This window comes from Gossypium arboreum, chromosome 6 (assembly GCF_025698485.1).
Source record: "Gossypium arboreum isolate Shixiya-1 chromosome 6, ASM2569848v2, whole genome shotgun sequence".
Classification (NCBI taxonomy): domain Eukaryota; kingdom Viridiplantae; phylum Streptophyta; class Magnoliopsida; order Malvales; family Malvaceae; genus Gossypium; species Gossypium arboreum.
In genome coordinates, this window is record NC_069075.1 from 6967131 (window position 1) to 6986990 (window position 19860).

General features: G+C 33.8%; 2 protein-coding genes across 4 annotated transcripts; both read right to left on the reverse strand.

The window, feature by feature from the left end:
* Window positions 1-1515: 1515 nt before the first annotated feature.
* LOC108486495 (protein FLOWERING LOCUS D-like) lies at window positions 1516-6497 on the reverse strand. Its single transcript, XM_017790575.2, has 5 exons — window positions 4442-6497; window positions 3185-3946; window positions 3055-3100; window positions 2813-2937; window positions 1516-2453 (listed from the first exon to the last, which is right to left on the reverse strand). Exons 1-5 carry the CDS (start codon window positions 6210-6212, stop codon window positions 2422-2424), a joined length of 2736 nt encoding a protein of 911 aa, XP_017646064.1. The 5' UTR covers window positions 6213-6497; the 3' UTR covers window positions 1516-2421.
* A 1764-nt stretch (window positions 6498-8261) lies between these two features.
* Window positions 8262-13301, reverse strand: LOC108484023 (glycerol-3-phosphate dehydrogenase SDP6, mitochondrial-like). Of its 3 annotated transcripts, none has more exons than XM_017787631.2 (7): window positions 12738-13301; window positions 11554-12027; window positions 10189-10520; window positions 9902-10062; window positions 9152-9410; window positions 8631-8940; window positions 8262-8539 (listed from the first exon to the last, which is right to left on the reverse strand). In XM_017787631.2, the coding sequence occupies exons 1-6, from the start codon at window positions 13111-13113 to the stop codon at window positions 8641-8643; spliced, it is 1902 nt and encodes a 633-aa protein (XP_017643120.1). In that variant the 5' UTR covers window positions 13114-13301; the 3' UTR covers window positions 8262-8539; window positions 8631-8640. The 3 variants fall into 3 exon arrangements, with proteins under 3 accessions (XP_017643120.1, XP_017643119.1, XP_017643118.1); XM_017787630.2 differs by having other exon boundaries at window positions 8635-8940; window positions 12738-13299; XM_017787629.2 differs by having other exon boundaries at window positions 8262-8555; window positions 8635-8940; window positions 12738-13296.
* Between the last annotated feature and the right edge of the window lie 6559 nt (window positions 13302-19860).

Sequence of the window (19860 nt, forward strand, 5' to 3'; positions counted from 1 at the left end):
CATCACATTTACAAATTTTATTAATATAGTTGTTAAACACATCTTCATCATAAAAAAATTATAAAAATAAAATTTAATTAGGTAAGGTGTCATTGTTTTTGGGTGAGGAATTTATTTATTTTTTCATTCTTTTTCGGGTTGATAAAATTGATAGTCATTGTTGTTGAAGCACATTAGGAAATTATTTTTTCAATTAATTGTTTTTAGCTTATTGCTTGTAATTCCTTTTCAAAATCAAGCTCTTTCTTCTTGTGCCTGAACAATATCATTACAAAAAAAGTGCATGAACAAAAAATAATAATAATAATAATAAAAGCCCTATAGGCCATAATTACACCCATGATAAAGCACCTTCATTTGGGTCCTATTTCGGCGCCAATCCCAACTCCCAATTCAACTGCAACCTTTACTTCCCGTTTGAGTGTGGACATTTCTTGAAAATCCTTCACATTTTTACGAACAAAATAAAACAAAACCAATTATTTATTAAAAAAAAAAAAAACAAAAGAAAAAGAAAGAAAGGCCGGCAGTGTTCTTACAATTAGAGCCTCTAAATCTGGTGAGAATGTGGCAATGGTAAGGGTTTTTTCACCGGGAAAGGTTGAAGCTAATTATTCTTCCACTGCCGCTTCCTTAATCCAAATAAATGGAATTAACGCCCCTCCCTCCAAAAGCATCTTAAATGATTACGAAAAAAAAGACCATTTTGTTCGATAGAAGCAACCATTCTAATTTCAAACATCGCCCATAATCACTTTTTTTTTTTTTTTGCTAATAAATTGGAGATAAAAAACAATAACAATGAAAGATTTTTACTCTCGGTTTTTTAATGAAAAAATAAGCACAATGTTCTTTTTTTACTTTATCGAAGAACTTTTTATCACTTCTTTTCTTTATTACGTCCACATTTGGTTCCCCATGTGATTTGATTGTTTTAAGTTCAATTTCATGAGATGATTTCAATCTAATAAAAAAATTATTTTCTTGATATGTTTCAATGAGAAAGAGATTATCAATTTTCTCAGCTGAAAAAAATGAAAAAAAAAAAAAATTCTCACCAAAACGATACATTACAAACATTTTCCAATTAAATTTTTTTTTGTTGTTTTTATAATGTCGATTTATGATGAAGATGTATTTAAGAAACAAATTGATAGAACTTATAAATATGAAAAAATTAAATTTGTTAAATTATTTAGTATTGAATCAAATTGATAGAATATACAAGTATAGAAGACTAAATATATTATTATACCAGTTAAAAAAATCTTGAAAATGATCAAAATAGGAACAAATTCAAACCTTCATACTTATAAACTAAATTAAAATTCATGCATCAAATTGCACATTGAAATTAATGTATAATTTTAATATTCATATATTTTAATTATTAAAAAAAAACCCAAATTACAAATGAGCACCATGCCCTTGGACATGCGCCCCTAATCTTGCGGGAACGCGATGAAACAGAACATATATAAGGAATTAAGAGCCAACACAAATAAAAGAAAAATATTTATAGTGAAGTTGAACTTAAATAAAATCTCTCAATATTCAACATTCCCAGCAGGCTTCATGTACATCGTTTTTTACTCATATTTGCCCAAAACTTCCTATATCTCCTGATGTACAATTAGGTATTGAGTACAAGATATACATAAATAGATATTTTCCCAAATGCAAGTAAATATTTAAGAAAATTGAACATACCGTGTTAAAACACATCAATATTCCATCCAAATCCGAGTAACGTTGAGGCCGGTGTAATTTTAACTCTTACAAGTCATCGTTGATCAGAGATCCTAGAATTCCAGCCTTGAGGGTATAGTAAGCAGCAGCCATCCTTGTAAATGGCGAGATCGGGTCGATTTTCTCAGTTTGTTTGATGGGGTGAGGTCAATCGTGAACTCAATAAAAGAACCATTGCCTGTTCTTTTTCTCACACTGCATCTTACTGGAAATCCTCAGCCACAGCAGAACATTTCTCCCTCAGATCTGGTAACAACAGGCTTCATGAATATTAAGTCATCATAGCCAAACTGTGATCACAAGCTTTGTTGATAATGTTACGGAGAAGTGATTCTGAAGTCAAGTTGGGGCTGCAGAAGGTGGCAGAGATGTCTTTGATGGGGAACGGACACTCGATAAATGCATCCCAACCATTGCCAAAAACAGGTTCTCGCTTGATGTATAGCTAACTGTAGCATTTATAACCTTTGAGGATATAGGCCGTGTCGAAAAGACAACTTCACAGTAAAACCGATTGAGCCGAGAGTTTAACCAAATGATGGGAACAGCAATAATGCAAGCTCTATGCATTTAAGGGGGGGGGGGGGTCGCAGCAGAATATTCAGGCTTAGGCAATGTCACTTACCAAGAACTCTCAAGATCTTCAGAAAAGGACACACTGACATAACCAGCTCATTGCTTCAACATCTCACCTTGGTTTTGCCCTAACAAAATGGAACTTTATTATATTCAGATTTCCCATTTGAAAATATTTACCCATTCTACATCAACAGACAGATGATATAAGTATATTCGGATCAAGCTTACCATCTTGGTTTTGTCATCACAATCAAATCAAGAAAAAACACGTGCAAATTTCCCCAACAACTTTCATAAAGAGAAAAGCACACACCATGTGAATTACAGAAAGGTGGAACAAAGGCACAAATTGAACAATCAAGAGATTTGACACAAAAATAGCAACAAAAAGAATGAAAACTTAACGAGAACAATTAACTGCGTGGAATAGAAATGTACCACCGAAGATGAGACTAATAAGGAAACTAGAAGCCTTCAGACATACCCGAAGCAGAGGAGTCAGGAGGAGCCTGCTTTATCATTTTCATTTCCTCTGGCGTATTGCCATTTGCTGCATTCGGAACCAGAGCTGGAATCAACCCTTTAGTGTTGCGGACTATTTTAGCCCTCCTGTGAAAATAAAAATAACAAATGGAGAACAGAGGGGATCAGGTAATAGTCCTTCATTTGATCATACAGAAATCTTTAACGAGCATATGAAGAAAGAATTGAAAATTCGGCCCTTACCTAATGAATTTTTGCTTTAAAGTGCCTGGTTTCATCTTCGATGCCCCTTTACCAAAACCATATAAATGTTATTTCAAGCTCTTATATTTTGGAGAGAAATATAAATCAAAGAATAAACAATGATTCTCACCAGATTTTAGAACCACAGGAGTTGTTGAGGGTTTCCGGACACCCCTCTGTGCTTTTATAGATGCAATGACAGAATCAGCATTAGGTCCCAAACCCTTCCGTCCCACCAGCTTAATTCCCAGATTTTCACAGAGGTAGTTCAACCTCATCTCATCACCACCTCTCACTTCTCTCAGCTCAAGTGCCTGTTGCTTAGATAACAATGTGTAAACATGTAGCTGTTGTTGCTGATTAAAATGCGACTGTAGCTGCTGAAAAAGCACCTTATTAGAATGTTGCTGATCTGTCTTTGAACCTTCCTGATTCTTCTTTCGGGGCTCACTGAATGTTATCCTCAAAACTGCTGGTGACTTTGGATCAGCATTCTTTCGACCAAAAATAACAGAAAAGTTCCCGAATTCCAAATCAGGTTCTCTGAACAAATCCATAAGGAGGGAAGCACAAGAATGAACATTATTTGAAGGACTCCTATCTATCTTTTTCTTTGCAGTCCGAGCCTTGGCATATTGAGCCATATTTGCAGCTTCCCTGAGCCCAGTAAGAAAAGCTCCATGCATGGTGGCAGGGTATCGACGTGTAGTGGCCTCCCCAGCAAAGAAAAGTCTTCCATCCCCCACACTTTCTGCTAGTATATCATAGTCATCTCCAGATGCTCCCACAGCAACATTAGAGTACGAACCTAGGCTAAAGGGATCACCACCCCATCTAGTACAGACTGTTTGGAGGGGTTCAGGGACAGTGATTCCTTGCGGTTCATATATACCTGCAGACAATTATACACAGTCTAAGAATACTCGCATAACCGAGAACAATAAAATTTTTGGACACAAGATACAATAGGTGCTGGTTCAAATCCACAGGACACTTCGCCCTTTCTTTGTAGAATATGCACATAAGACAATGACAAACCCAAGAAAGTTGCATATTGCAATTAAAATGAACCACACAAGCAACCAAGACATATAAAATTTCTTTCAAAAATGTATCAAATGTTAATGCTTCCTTTGTAGCACATTCAAATAAAATAAATGACAAAGTGCTAGGGATTATTCAAATATTCAGAGAAGCTTCCATGAATTTAAGCCATATGAGCAACCAGTACATAAAGAAGATAAGAATGCACCGCAACATTAATATACCTTTAGCAGCTAATGACTGTCTTTCGGTATTTCAGACTACAGGATATATTTCAAGCTTACAGGAAAAAAAGAAGCTGCAACAAATAAATTATTCAACACATGAAATCAAAATTGATTACCCTTGAGAATTTGGAGAACTTGGGTTACTGCATCTGTAGGAGGCAGAGTCTCAAACCTATGTGCAGCTTCTCCTGCTACTAAAGCAAGCAAGAGAGGACCACCAGCAACTGTTGCATAGCTATAAAATAGAAAAAACTCCCCTCGGCAACTTGGATCTTCAGTAAGATGCCCAAAGGTATCAAGATCTGTACCCCAAAATACATAAGGGAAAAGCATAGCGACCTTATTCAACAACCCAAATCCCAACCTCTTTATCCCATCAAGTTTCCTCTGAGGCAACTCAGGAACAAACTTTATTGACCCACTCTTTAAAACTCCAAGAGGAACAGTACATAGTGCCATATCACCTTCAAACACCTGATTGCCTGCCGTAACCTGCACTCCATCACTTCCATACCTAATAGTATGCACAGTCTTCTCATATAAAATAGGCACATTCTCTGCTAGAGCCTGAATCAACCTTCCATTCCCTCCAGGCAAGAAACAATGATCCCCTCCCATGTCATATGGATCATCTTGGTCCCAAAATGCAAGTGAAAGCTTTGAAACCAATCCTGCATTTGCATATTCTAAATTTGCAAGATGCCAATTGAACAAATTAATCTCCTCTTCAGTTACTGCATCTCTATAAACCTGTCTAAACGTCTCTAATGCTGCCCCAAGTGAAACATCCATGGAAACCTCCCCCATTAACTGCCTAAGCTTACTAGCCTTATCCAAAAGCCGATTAAAAGCTGTCTCCACCTTCATATCCATATCTGGATCCACTGGACTCCCATCCATCCGATAAAGTGGACACTTATCCCTCACCTTAAAAAGCGAAGCACCCAACTGTTTTGCCATGATCCCTAATGGATTACCCAATGTACCCGTTAATACACTCCCGCCTAAATCTGCAGCTGCACTCACCCTATTCCCTCCTTCCATCTTCTTTGTATAAACCCTCCCACCTGCTCTCTTCCTCCCTTCCAAAACAGTCACCTTAAATCCGAACCTCATTAGCTGTCTAGCCGCAGCCAGCCCCGCCAATCCAGCACCAATGATAACCACATTATCTTTACTAAGACCGACAGGAATTTTGTCCTTGATTGCTGGGGCAACCCCAAAATTTATATATCCATGAGTAACCAAATAATCATAAGCAGAATCTAAGAGCGTACGACAATGTTGTGGTATAGAATCAACAAACATTTCTTTAGTCACCCAATTGAATATATTTTCGCGCCATTTCGCAATAATGTGATTTCGAATAAGAATGTAATTTACCTGCTCGATGCCACCAACAGAGGAAACTACGCCGAAGTCAATTTCTTCCTCAGTGAGAGAATCAGCGGGGAATCCAGCGGAAAGAGCTGTGAGAGCCTCAGCCGTCGATTCTTTATTGATAACGATGATCTCGTCGGCAATTTTGGGTTGTGAAGTTTGTGTCGACGCCGCTACTGATGAGGGAATCGAATAAGCGTTAGGGTCAGAGTATGGAACATTGGGGTTGAATGAATCGTTGGGGAAGTTAAGGAGTTGAAACGATGAGGTTGAGGCAGTGCGTCGGGGCCTGCCGCGTCGTCGTTTTTTGGGAACTGGGAAGGGTAGAAGTTGATCATCGAGAGAAGGTGTAGCATTGGTGTTAGAATCGAGGACTGGGGTTAGTGTTGGAGTTGGGTTTGGGATTGGAGGGAAATTAGGGTTAGGGTTTGGTAAAGGTGGAGTGAGAGTGAAATGGGGAAGGGGGAATTGGGAGAATTGATCAGGGGTTTCATTTGGTGAGTTCATTGAGCTTTCTTTCACACTATATAGTGAGAGGGAGGGCTGCTTAAACGGGTAGAGATGGCGGGGGAAAAAGTAGTGTTTGTTTCCTGCGAAAAAATTTACTAGAACAGCATTTAGTTGATAATAGGAACCGCAACTCAAAACGACATGTCGTTTTGTAAAAAATAATAAAAATTACTTGCAAGTTGTAACTGAGTAGCCGTCATGGCCGAGCCAGCGAGGGCGTCCTCTGTGCATTAATGGATTTTCATAAATTGACCCTTGCGCTATATTTTGTTTTTCAGTTTAATCCTCAAAGTTTGTTTTTTGAAAAGTTATACTTAAAAAAGCATGTCATTGTCAATAAAATTTATTGTTGATACAAAATACAATAAGGGAGGTAGACAAGACGAAACAAAAATAGATCAAAGTGGTGTAATGAAGGCTGATTCATCTAAAGAGGCAGAGAGCCAGAACAAAGATAAAAGAACAGATTGATTAGAAGATAAGTGTTTAGAATAACTCCAGGGTGCTAAAAAATCAATCATCAATTCATCATTTTTTAAGGTATTTATAGGAGAAGTCCCATTGTTAGTGAGTATGACGTGTCAGAATATACATTTAGTCCCGTTAAATATGTAATGGATAATCATATGCACGTATCATAAGATTCTATCAATACAAGGTAGCTTACCTTAAATAGGTTCCTTATTTCCTTGGAAGTGTGTCCACATTAGGATAATATCCACACTTAAGCTCGGGTGGAGGACTCTTTTGAGGTAGAGCGGGTGGTCACATTCAAGGGTATTGTGAATGAGAGGTCTGTCGGGATGCTCTTTTAGAGGAAGTTAATATAGGTCAACGATGGTTCTAGTGTTGACGCGTGTTTGCTTGGTGGAGGAATATAACAAGTATAAATTTTATCTTTATAAAATAAGTATAATGCCAAATTTAACTCTTAACATTTACATTTTTATTTATTTGGCCTTTATTCTTTCTTTTAGCTAAATTTGACTCTTAATTTTTTAGAAAGGGTCAAATTTAGAGCCATCAACCTTTCATAAAAAGTAGAATTATTGTTTCTTAATAAAATATTAACTAAAACCTTAAAGTTTCCAACAAAATAACTTGCATGATAATCCATATATACTTCATGCTTTTTTTAAAATTTTGTAAATTTTCTTATAATTCTTTTAATTTTTAAAATTTTAAACATTTTATTATTTTTTAAATTATTTTTGATGCATATAAAAATAATATCAGATTAACATAGTTAAAAATTAAAGTTTCAATAATTGTTTAAAGAAAAGCAATTTCGCCTTTTGAAAGATTATTTATTAAATTTAATTTTTAAAAATAAGAATCAAATAAACAAAATATATAAGAATTTATGCAATGTGCAAACATGCCGTATGTCACACATTTTATTGGATCATATTGTTTTCTTCTTTTATAAATTGAAACAAAACCAATGATTTACATACCATTTATTATAAATAAAAAACTTTAAAAGTCGATATGAAAATTGATATATAGTTGGAAAGATAATTTATTAATAAACCCTAAATTAAACTTGAATTAATCCCATTCAAATAGATTTGATAATACATATTATAATTAAATTTAAATAAAATAATATGTTTTATTATTAATTAATAATGGAAAATAGCACTTAAAAGATTGAAATGTGACAATCGAAATTTTAAAAATTAAAAATTCGTACACTCATCTGGCCGTTTAATAAATTTATTACAAAATTTATATATTTCAATTATTAATTTGATCATATTAAAATTTTATTGTAATTATTAGAAAATATTATTCATAATTATAGTTACTATAATACTTATAAGTATAAACCCTTTTAAGAAAAATAAATCTGCCACTGAACAAATCATTCCTATGCGATGTATAAAATGGAAAATCAAAACAATTAAGGTGAAACTTCTTATGATAGTAATTTTATTATATTTTAATTTTATTAAGTATTATCATGAAACACATTATCCTATTATTTAAGAGTTGAGAAAATAATATGAGTAATTCTAGGCATTATTTAAAAAAAAACAGATATTATAAAAATTTATAATGAGATTAATATTAAAAAAAACTAATAAATATATAATAAACAAATCACGTCATAGAATAAACACTTGTATTAATTAAGGAAAAAGTTGCGTTATTACTTCTTAAATGTAAAGCAAGCTCAATAAAACCGAGTGCCTTCGAAGTATGTTCATGCTATGACATTCCGCTTGTGCAGTAGAATGAAGATGATATACATACCCGTCTGAACATTGGAAACCCAACATTTTGAGGTTCAAAATTCTGTTTCATCGATGTCGAAAACCCTAAAAGCAAAGTTAACTGCAACATATAGTTAATTTGGTATAAGAAACTTTTAGAAGTATTTGCGCGCGTTAACAGGATAGGAAATCATACTCACTAGCCACTACTGGTGTTTCCCGTCATGGAACTGTGCATTCTTTGAAGACTTGAAAGTTTCCAAAAATTCTCTAGCCTTCTGCATTTCTTGCTTCTGCCTCGACCGGTCCCAATTGTGCTCCTTAGCAAGTATTTCGATAATTCGTGGCAATGCATGGCCTGCTGCATCGGTGTCAAGGAAAGCAAGGCGAGATCTCCTGGCGATGAAATCAATAGCAGATTCACAGTACTCGTTTCGAGCACAGTATGCAACCTCGGCCTCCAGATATGGGTAACCATGGGCAAGCCTCTTACCCAGCGTTTCATTCTAGAAATTCAAAGGCAGATTTGAAATTGTTAAATCGAATACAAAGAAGATAAACTTCGCCATATTTGATTGTTCCCAAACCACTCTATGTTAGATCGATATTATTTTGGGGAGGATGGATTCAAACTCTGGGATTTGAGAAGATGATCACAGATCAACTACTGAGCCAAATAATTAACACTTATGACTTGTGAGAGCATAGCAAACCAACCTGAGCTATGGTGGCTACTCGTTCCGCTAAGGTCCCATAGGCATGAGACAAATGCTTTGCGCTAGCTGTGTCCATTACTCCTGGAACAACTTTCCCACCATGTGTCTTCTTCATGCGTACGTACTGCTGAGCAAGAACAGTAAAAGATGAGCTTTCCCATCCATCTCCTCCGACCAGCCGTAGGTTGCCTGTTATACATTCATTCCTAGGGCTTAGCTTACCGGACTTGATAGCTGCATTAACCGCATCTTCTGCCATGCTGAAAATAATTCTAGTAAGTTTGAAAGTTCGTACCGAAAAGAAAACAAGGAAAGAAAGGAGATCAAACGAACAAGATGCCGTGCTCGAATATCAAGGGAATACAGAGTATGCCCATCAATTAATTTGTAGTTCAACAGTTTACCCTCCAAATTCTCCAACATTAGTTATCAATAAAAATAAATTCGGCCTTGACGAACTACTGTAAACTAGACCTAACTATTTGTGTATCTGCATCATTCTCGAGTATTTTACCATTCATAATTGTATTTAAGGTATTTTATATTTATATAAAATTTGATACATTAATAATTTGTACTATATAAATATTGATAGATTCATGTATCTTGTCTTGTCCGTGATGTTTTTCTTTCGTCGTGTCGCGTTTTGGGTATTTATCCATCTTGTCTTCGTGTTGTGTCTAATATTGTCAGATCCACTGTAAACCACCAATATAAAAGGAAAATTTACCAAAACCAAAGTAAATATTACCTTCGATAAGTAGTCCACTTTCCACCAGTTATTGTGACCAAACCAGGATAATCCTCACAAACAACATGATCTCGAGAGATGCTCTCAGTGTTCTTTGCAGTAGGATCCATTGCCAATGGACGAATACCACTCCAAGCAGAAAGAACATCTGTGCGTCGTACCTAAGAGTTTTAAGTCATAATTTTAGTTGAAAACTAGACTAAACATATACCCAAAAATGAGACAGAATTAGAAATAAACTTGAAGGACAAAGTAACATATCAAAGATTGACAAATCCAGATTATACCTTGACGTTAAGATAATCACATATAGCATCAAGTATAAATTGTATTTCATCCTCATGTGGTTCTGGAAGTGCAGTGATGGAAGTATTAGAATCTGTAGTGCCAGCTACAGTTCTCCCCAACCATGGAAGCATGAAGACGACACGTCCATCCTTAGTTTTAGGGACAATCAAACCCATTCCTTCAGGTGAATAATAATCAGGGAGAACAACATGTACACCACTGCTAGGACAAATCATGGCCTGTGCATCCTTGTTAGCCATTTTCCTTACAGAGTCACAAAATGGTCCAGCCGCATTCACAACAACTTTTGCATAGGTTTCAAATTCTTGGCCTGTTTATATAGTAATGAACAAAAAGATCAAACAGATCACCACTTAAGCTACCTAATTACACCAATATTGGTATGCAGCGATATGCTGAAGAAAGAAATTTTTAATGTGCAAGTCTTGTTGCAAACATGTTTTGGCGCATATCCATGCAAAATCGTTTTCCCTACATATGAACAAAATGTTTTATTCTTCTCATCATCTTAATAAAAATATCAAGAATTACTTAACACTTCTTTAACCTTACAGTACATGAGATTAGCCAAAATGAAAAGATAAATTGACTAGGAAATCAATTATTTTGGAATGTAAAAGTCAAATAACAAATGGTGTAAACTGGAAGAAAAATGCTTACTAATTCCAACCATAGAACAGCAGCATCTTGCATTTTTAAGATTTTAATATTATTAACGTTCAGTTACAAACAAGAAATTAAGCACTCCATATAATTTGGATGGAAAGCTTTCAAGTTCGATGAAAACTTTCATTCTCAAGCATTTCTCCTCTGTAGCATCCCTGTTGTTAATTCTAAGAAATTAGGATAACCTAAACACTCAAACTATACAATTTTCTATCTTAATTTTGGTATATTTCAAAATTCAATATCCCATAAGGGAAAGCTAAATCATGTATTCGAGTCATAACTAATTAGAGCAAGTCAACTACAATATCACAATCAGCTGCTTGGACAGAAATTAATTGTTAGGTTCAAGACATAAGGTACCTGTGAATGTCAAAAAATAAAACTAAAATGCGTGTGAATCTGTTGCTATCACTGAAAGACAGGGTCAAGTCTGAGAACAACAGTAAGTGTTATGGCTTTCTGCATTTAGAAATCAACTGCTTACAGGATTATTAACAAGTAATTATTAAATTTTATAGCCCTTTGGACTTTTTTTTCTTTCATTGCAAACTTGAGGTATTTGATGAAGACCTAGAAAACAGACTAATCAAGACAGACATGTAAATTGTCATATGCTCAAATCGGTTAATGATTTGTATGAATATTTTATTGTTCAAAGGAGATGCACACTGTACCTGACAGCTTGTCACGAATTCTTGCACCAATTATCCGCTCGGTACCTTCATCTTTAAGAAATGATACAACTTCTGCATGGTTAAGCACTGCTGCTCCAGCAAGTGCAGCACTGCAAGCTAATCCAACATTTAGGCGAGAGTCATTCATCTGCCCATCATAGTACACAACTGTGCCCCTCAAGCTTTTATCTTTACCCTTTCTTGCAAGAGTAGGGAAGAGCTCAATAGATTCTTGCACTGAATAATATCTGGACAAATGTAATATATGGCGTCCTGCGACCAAATCGTACATTTTCAAGCCCATCCAGTAGTATACTACCTCAAACCAGTTAAAACAAGGTGTCATGCATGGCAAGGCATGGCAGAGATGAGGCGCATTCTCAATAACCTGTTTACGCTCCTCAAGTGCATGGAAAACCAGCTTCAATTGCCCGTAGTCAAGGTTAAAGACAGCTTTCTCCAAGTATCGGACCCCTAACCGAATTTAACAAATGCATTAGCTTAAAAGCTGAAACAAGCATATGAAGAAGAATTGGAATTAGCTTCATATACCTATTTTAAGGAATACAATTTAGTTTTGTTCGGCCAAAAGGCGGCAACTAAAATTGTAGCATCAATTGCTATCCGTCACACACTTTATATGATTCACAACAAAGATTTTCCAGACTTGAAACTTTTAACCTTAATCAAAAGACAAGCTGCAGAAACCACTTCAAAATTCCAAAGAAAACCCGTGTATTAACAAATTAATACAATGATGCAATACTTTTCGGAAATAATATATGATACCAAAATATTGGATATAAAATTTTATAAGGATTATTTGATGTCCTTATGTGTTTAACTCTTTGCTATCTAAGTAAAAAATAAAAATTAAAAAGTCAAGAGCTATATTGCTAGATCCCAAAGCAGCAAAGACCTTAATATCTTCTTCTCATGGAGCGAGTTCCTAAAATTTTAGCCTTTTCTCTTTCTAAAATTTCGAATCAATGCACTCATTTTTTGGATTTAGCCCCTTCTAATGTTAAAATCAGCAATCAAACAAGTAGCCAAGAAAATGCATATATAATCACGCAAATCAACTTGAAGTTCTTTCACTCTTTTTAAATTTAATTGTTAACTTACGTTTCCATTAAAACAGTGAAAATATATATCAAACAGACAAATTAACCATATATGCTTACCTCCATGAATTAGCTTCGTAGACCGAGAAGACGTTCCGGAAGAGAAATCCTCTCGCTCAACAAGGCCGACACGGAGGCCTCTAGTGGCAGCGTCCAGAGCAACGCCGCAGCCGGTGGCACCGCCTCCTACGACCAGGATGTCGAGTGGACTAGTCGAGCTGGCACCGATCAGAGTCGATTCTTGGACACTTCTGGAAGGAACAATGGCGTTTGGATCACTGATCGTCCGCCTCGTGGACTCTACGACGGGGCCAACGCCACGGTCATTGGAAGAAACAGACGGAGGTAAGAGAACAGAGCCACCGCAGGCAGTAACAGCTACTGCCGCTGTAGCAACGGCGGCGACGCGGCGGAGGCGAGCGGCGGTTGCGGACATTGCGGAAGGTGGAGGAAAGATGAATGAGAGAATGAGAGAATAGTTGGGAGGTGATGGCGTTGGGAAGCGGTCCGATGATGATTATGATTTTGGAATATTCTATCTGAATTTACCAAAATGTCCCTTTCTACCAATTATTATTACCACGATGATCTTCATCGTCATCATTATTCCACAATTTTGGGTTGTTCGATTACTTATTATTACAAAATGTTGACTTTTATATTTAAATTCGATTGGTAAAAGGAAATGTATCTCAATTACTACAACATCAACAAGAGTAGGTTATAGGTTATATCCCTATTATGTAAATACTTTATCGAGTCGAATCAAATCGAATAGAATTAAATAAAAAATTTGAATCAAATTAAATTGAGTTAACGAATCTTAATATTTACATTCAATATTGTCTTTACATAAAGCGAATATTTAACTAATAGACATAAAAAGACTTTAGGTAATAAATTATATAAAAATAAAGTGCTTGTTATATAAAAAATAAGTATAGAAAATAAAGTGCTTGTTATATAAAAAAAAATAAGTATAGAGATTAAATTTTGAGTATAATATAGGGATGAAAATTAAAATTGATAAATAATACAATTAGTCCTTGTATTTTTGTGAAAGTTGTAGATTTAGTCCTTACATTGTAATTTGATAAATTTTAGTCCTTATACTTTTAGAATTAGTCAATTTTAGTCTTAACCTAAACATTAGCGATTAAATTTGTTTAGTTAAATTTAATTACTAGTCATGTACTATGTGTAAAATTATATATTTAGTTCATATTCTCTAATTTGATCATTTTAAGTCCTTATTTTTTAAATTTTGAAATTTTAGTTTTGATGCAAATTATCACAGTTAATCCATTAACTTTTTTTAGTTAATAATATGTGAAAATAACAAGTGACGTGACATTACATATATAGTAATTGAATGAATTTAATAGTTTTGATGATGACTAAAATTTTAAAATTTAACAAGTACAAAAATTAAAAAGACCAAATTAAAGTAAAATGACTAAATCTACAATATTAGTAAAATACGAAAATTAATAGTAAAATTTAATCACAAAAATTTTATGATTGTTATATAATTGAAAAAATAGAAAGTTGGGAAATAAAATTTAAAAATTAACTTAAAATGTTAAAAAAACTCAAGATATTTCATTGTAATTACCTTTATATATTGTTTATAGATAATAGCAATTAATCTGTATGTATAATAAACTTTGATTTGCTTTTCTTAAATCTAAACCAGAAAAGAAAAAACTAAACTATTTGACTATTACAAATTATAATTAAATAAAATATTTATTAAAATATAATATTTTAAAAATAAAATGAATTATAAATTCAAATATCCAAATATTAATTATTACCCCTAAATATAATAATTATAATACTCGAATTTAAATATTATCTAAATCTAAACTTATAAAAATATTAACATTCACAAATATTCTAATTATTAAAATGAAAAATATAAAAAATAAACTTTTAAAGCTTTAAATTGATTAAGATAAAGATATATATGACTTAGAACCTTTATTGTAATTCAAAACTTAAAAGAAAAATGAAAAATTAAAAAATTACCCTTGAAAGTCAAAGTAAGAGATTAATATAAATTGCCGCCAGTTACAATATCTCCAACTTATTGTTCCATAATCACTCTCTGAAAATTTAAGGTTATGAAAATGTCTTCTCTTGTAAAACCAAAACAAAAGTCTTCATCAGGTTGCCGAAACGGAAACCACCATAAGAAGTGTGGCCGTCGAGGGTCCGGTGGAAAGGCGGCGAAAGATGGAAGAGCCTTGCATCATAAATAAGCAGTCATTTAGCTTAATTGAAGAACTGGAAACACCCCCATTTGCAAGAAAGTTATGATGATCATAGCATTTCCCTTATTATACTTTCACTAGAGTTAGGAACCCCATTTTCGAATTCTAATAAATTCAATTTAGGGTTTAATAATATGATGTTATATATATATATATTATCTTTTAACTAATGTTATTACAATGGCAGATGGAGTGAGCGGAAGTTTTGGGGAAAGAAGGAAAACTTTGAAGGGAAATCCCCGAGATCAATAACTAATGACTGCATTGAATATCAGGGTTGTAACACCCTTATAACCCGTATCCATCGCCGGAATGGGTTATGAAGTGCTACTAACCCAAAATACTACATTTGTACAATCACATAGATATAAGAATATTAACTTTTATATGCATTCATAAACTTTATACAAACATTCAAAAGATGTCATATTCGCATGGCTCATATACAACTCCAAAATATCATTCATCTATAGTCTATTCTATACATGCCATACTAGATCCAAAACATAATAGTACCAAAACGATAGATAGTGTGACGAGTTGCTGACGATCCCCGAGCAAGTGGCTGGAGTCAACGATCTATAAAACAAAGAAATATAACAAACGGAGTAAGCTTCCATAAGCTTAGTAAGTTTTAAGCAATGCAAATAATTAAATTCAATTATAAATCGATTAATCAAATTCTTAAGTGACATTCCTTAGGTATATTGCCATTTGGTCGAATATATACAAACATTTAACGCATATTTAGCATATTAACTTCACTTGAATCTGAATTCATATAACATAAGTAAATCAAATATTTTCACATAATTTCACACTTTGGCCGAATGTATCATGATCATAGATATAGTCATAACACTTATTCACATATGCATCACATTATACACTTATGATTCAAGTCAAATCAAACTCATATATAAGTACATGATACGTACCTGGCCAACTTAATATATTGAATGTATTCAATTGTCGTTCTAACACGAAGTATCATAGTCTTAGACTTTTATCAAATCACCGACATTAAGCACGCTAGGTTTTAAACCGAATTCATCACCAAGACGAAGCTTGCTAGACTTTAAGTCGAACTCATTCACCGGCATTTAAATGCGCTAGGCCCGAAGCCCGATATTATCTCACCGGCATTATAACCTGCTAGGCCCGAAGCCCGATATTATCTCACCGGCATTATAGCCTGTTAAGCCCGAAGCCCGATATTATCTCACCGACATTATAGCCTGCTAGGCTCGAAGGCCCGAATAGTACCGTACGATAATCAAATCAACAAGTTTCATATAACATAATCATCTCACTCACATTCATTTCACACTTACCATTTGATCATAAAAACATATCACAAACTTACCTCCATGTATTATTTTAGCCATTCGGCCACATAAGTACAAATGACATAGCATTTTTTTTTTTATATCATGCTTACCATTTGATAATGTACACATATCAACTACACATCTTTCATCCCATGTGCATGTAGCATTCGGCAATGCGCATATATAATACAAGACATTTAATTATTAAGATAAAGCATAACACATTCACTAATACTTATGTTTAAACACTTAAAACTTACCTTGGATTTTATCGAATAACTATGAATTGACTAATCGACTAGTTTCGCTTTCCCTTTATCCAAAATTGGCTCCTTATGCTCTTGAGCTTGAATTAAACAAATTTAACTTATTGTTAATCAACTAATCAAGCATTGTATCATGAGTATATTCGGCTTTCACACATATTAAACATAGTAATAATCATGCACATTATAATCAAAGTGCAATTAATCCCATACACAAAAAATATACGACACTTCATTTCCATCTACTTATATACACGTATCACATAAGACCATTTCATACTTTCTATCACCTAAATAAACAACAAATTTTCCACTTAATTTCTTAAGTCCACATTCAGCATCTATATCCACATAAACACATTAGCCGATTACTATGAATCATCTAATTCAAACTTTCAATAATCTCACTTTGCAAACAATCACTCATTTCATTCACCAAAATGTCATTCGGTAATTATTCAAACAAAATTAGCATTTAAACATTTTTCACCTAAACCACACATACATATCATGCTAGCACATAACACCATGACCGAATGCTCTCATCTTTTATTTATTCAATTAAACCATTCCTTGACCAAATATTACATTCGACCATGGAATAAGCTAATTTAACAAATAAACACATACTTCCAACAATTAACAAGAATTTTTACAACTTAACACCAATACCCGAATAACATTTTAAACACTTATTCAATTCATTAACTATTTGATCATTCGGCAATTATATCTCCCATTCAAGCCTTATTTTAAACTACCATGTACAATTCTTGCATTATACTCTAATAGCCGATCAACATCTATCTATCTAACCACAACAATCCTTATTCATCAAGCTCAACTCATCTATCATCACATTTAATACCAAAAACATCAAATACCTTCAAAGACACTCAAACAACCCATAGCCGAATGCATCACTTCAAACCAATAAAAAAAATTGAGTCATAGGCTATGAAAGGAGCTTAACAATTAACTCAATTTCACATAAATTATCAAGAAATAAGATCAAACATACCTCCAATTAGATTCACCAAGGCAGAATATCAAAGAACCTTTTGTTTTACCTTGTTCTTTAGATTTCGGCAAATGAAAGAAAGAATGGATGAAAACTTTGTTTTCATCACCTATTTACTTTTATTAATTTATATACATCCTCTTATAAAATCATTAAATATTATAATACTAATATGGAATGCATATAATATCCATTAAGTTATTATTTTACTAATACAAAATACATATATTACTTATCATCTATCATCATTGCCGTCCACTAATTTAATAGTGGTCCATTTAATTATGCAAGTCCTCCTTGTAATATACCATGCATTAATCGGCCCTCTAAATTCTACCTATCACATTTTTAAGTTTTATCACACAAGTCCTTTTTAACAAGTCCATATCCAAATGACAAAATCAAAGCATGCAATTTTCACACATGCAATTTCACATATAATAGACATATAATATAACATTTAATTATTTTTGTGACTCGGTTTTGTGGTCCTGAAATCACTTTCCAACTAGGGTCAAATTAGGGCTGTCACAAGGGTTCCTAATGTTGGAAAATATGGACACCACATATATAGTAAGGGTAATTACATGTTATTATTTACTATCATGATAGGTTAGCCCAAATTAAAAGTGGTCTAATTTGGTTAAGGTTTATTGGCTTTAATTATTAAATAAAGTATTGGTCAAATATGTGTAGATACTCTAGTAACTAATTTCTAATTAATGATGGGCTAATTAGGAATTAGGGCTAATGTGTCAAAGTTATATATATATTAGGCTTATGGTCCCTAAATAACACACAAGATAACTTTTCTAATATCCCATCCTTAGGAAAGAGAGAGCAAATATTCTATAAATTTATTGTGTGCTAATTTGGAAGATCAAATCCCCAATATCTGGAAAAAAACTTTAAGGAATTCATGGATTCAGGTACGCTTCCGCATCTAGTTTTATTCTTGTTTTGATCTTGATGATTTGACATGACAAATCATGATTTATGATTTCTTAAGTTTTATATCATATCTTAATTTATTATTCTAACACCTAAACCAAAGTCGAAACTGACCATGTATGCATTAAAAATCAGGCTTCTTAAACTAAAATAGAACCGTGTGAAAAAGTTGGCAAGAAACAACTTAAGGAATGGCATGATCAGTAAAAGTGGAAGTGGGGGACTTAGCGATCAATCTACAACATCAATTCCAGTCTGTCGTTGACCCGTGGAGGTGCCGAAAAATGCAGTTCATATGGGTGCATTAAGTGTAAATGTAATCGTCCAAGTGATTTAAATAATGTTGTTGCCTACAGAAAAGGGATGGCCACCGGCGGTCCGAGCAAAAAGAGGCAAAAGATGGATGCTTGCATGATTCACCAATGCTATGCTCTACTCGATGAACTAAAGAAATATTCGATTGCAAGCAAGCATTTCAACCTTTAAACATGGTGAGAACTCGATGAGACCAATACACCCACTACAAAGGACCTAGGACGTACAAGTAATGTTACACCAACTCTTTAAAGTCGGTTAACCTTTTATTTTCTAACTTCTTAGTGCACTATAATACTCAAGTGACAGGGCCGACTATATATTATTTAGATGGCAGAGCTTACCATATATAGAAGCTAACCTAAGTGCACTAAGTGGTTAAGGCTTAAGCGAGACTTACAATTACAAGAGAATAGAACACTTTTATTAATACATAATACAATTACAATATGACGCACACTTCTCTATTGCACACACTTACAAAAATGAAAGCTCCTACCCCTATTTATAGAGTTTAGTCGCCATTGGATTGTTGACACTTGTCAACATCCTTACTATTAATTTTACAAATATCTAATAACTAGAATGTTCATGTATAATATCTAGTCTTCTAGATAATATCCTATTCTTTATTTTATATTCTATAATATTCCAAAGAAACTATCTCTTAAAGGTTAGTTTGGCTTTTATCTAGAAATTGTAGTGGCTTTCAAAACTCTCCCTCAATGCAAACTTCCACAGATGATTTATAGATTATACCGAATGCTTCTCTGAACTTCTCAAACTTTGGTCTACTCAAACTCTTCGTGAATATGTCTGCAACTTGCTCATTATCTTTTTTGGCACCATCTTGATCTCCCCTTCAATGACCTTTTCACGAATATAATGATAGTGTACTTCTATATATTTTGTCCTTGAATGAAAGATTAGATTCTCTTCTAGATGTATGGCTGATAAATTATCACAAAGAAGCCGTACTTGTTACTTTGTTAACTGATGAAGATCTTCCATAAATTGTTTCAG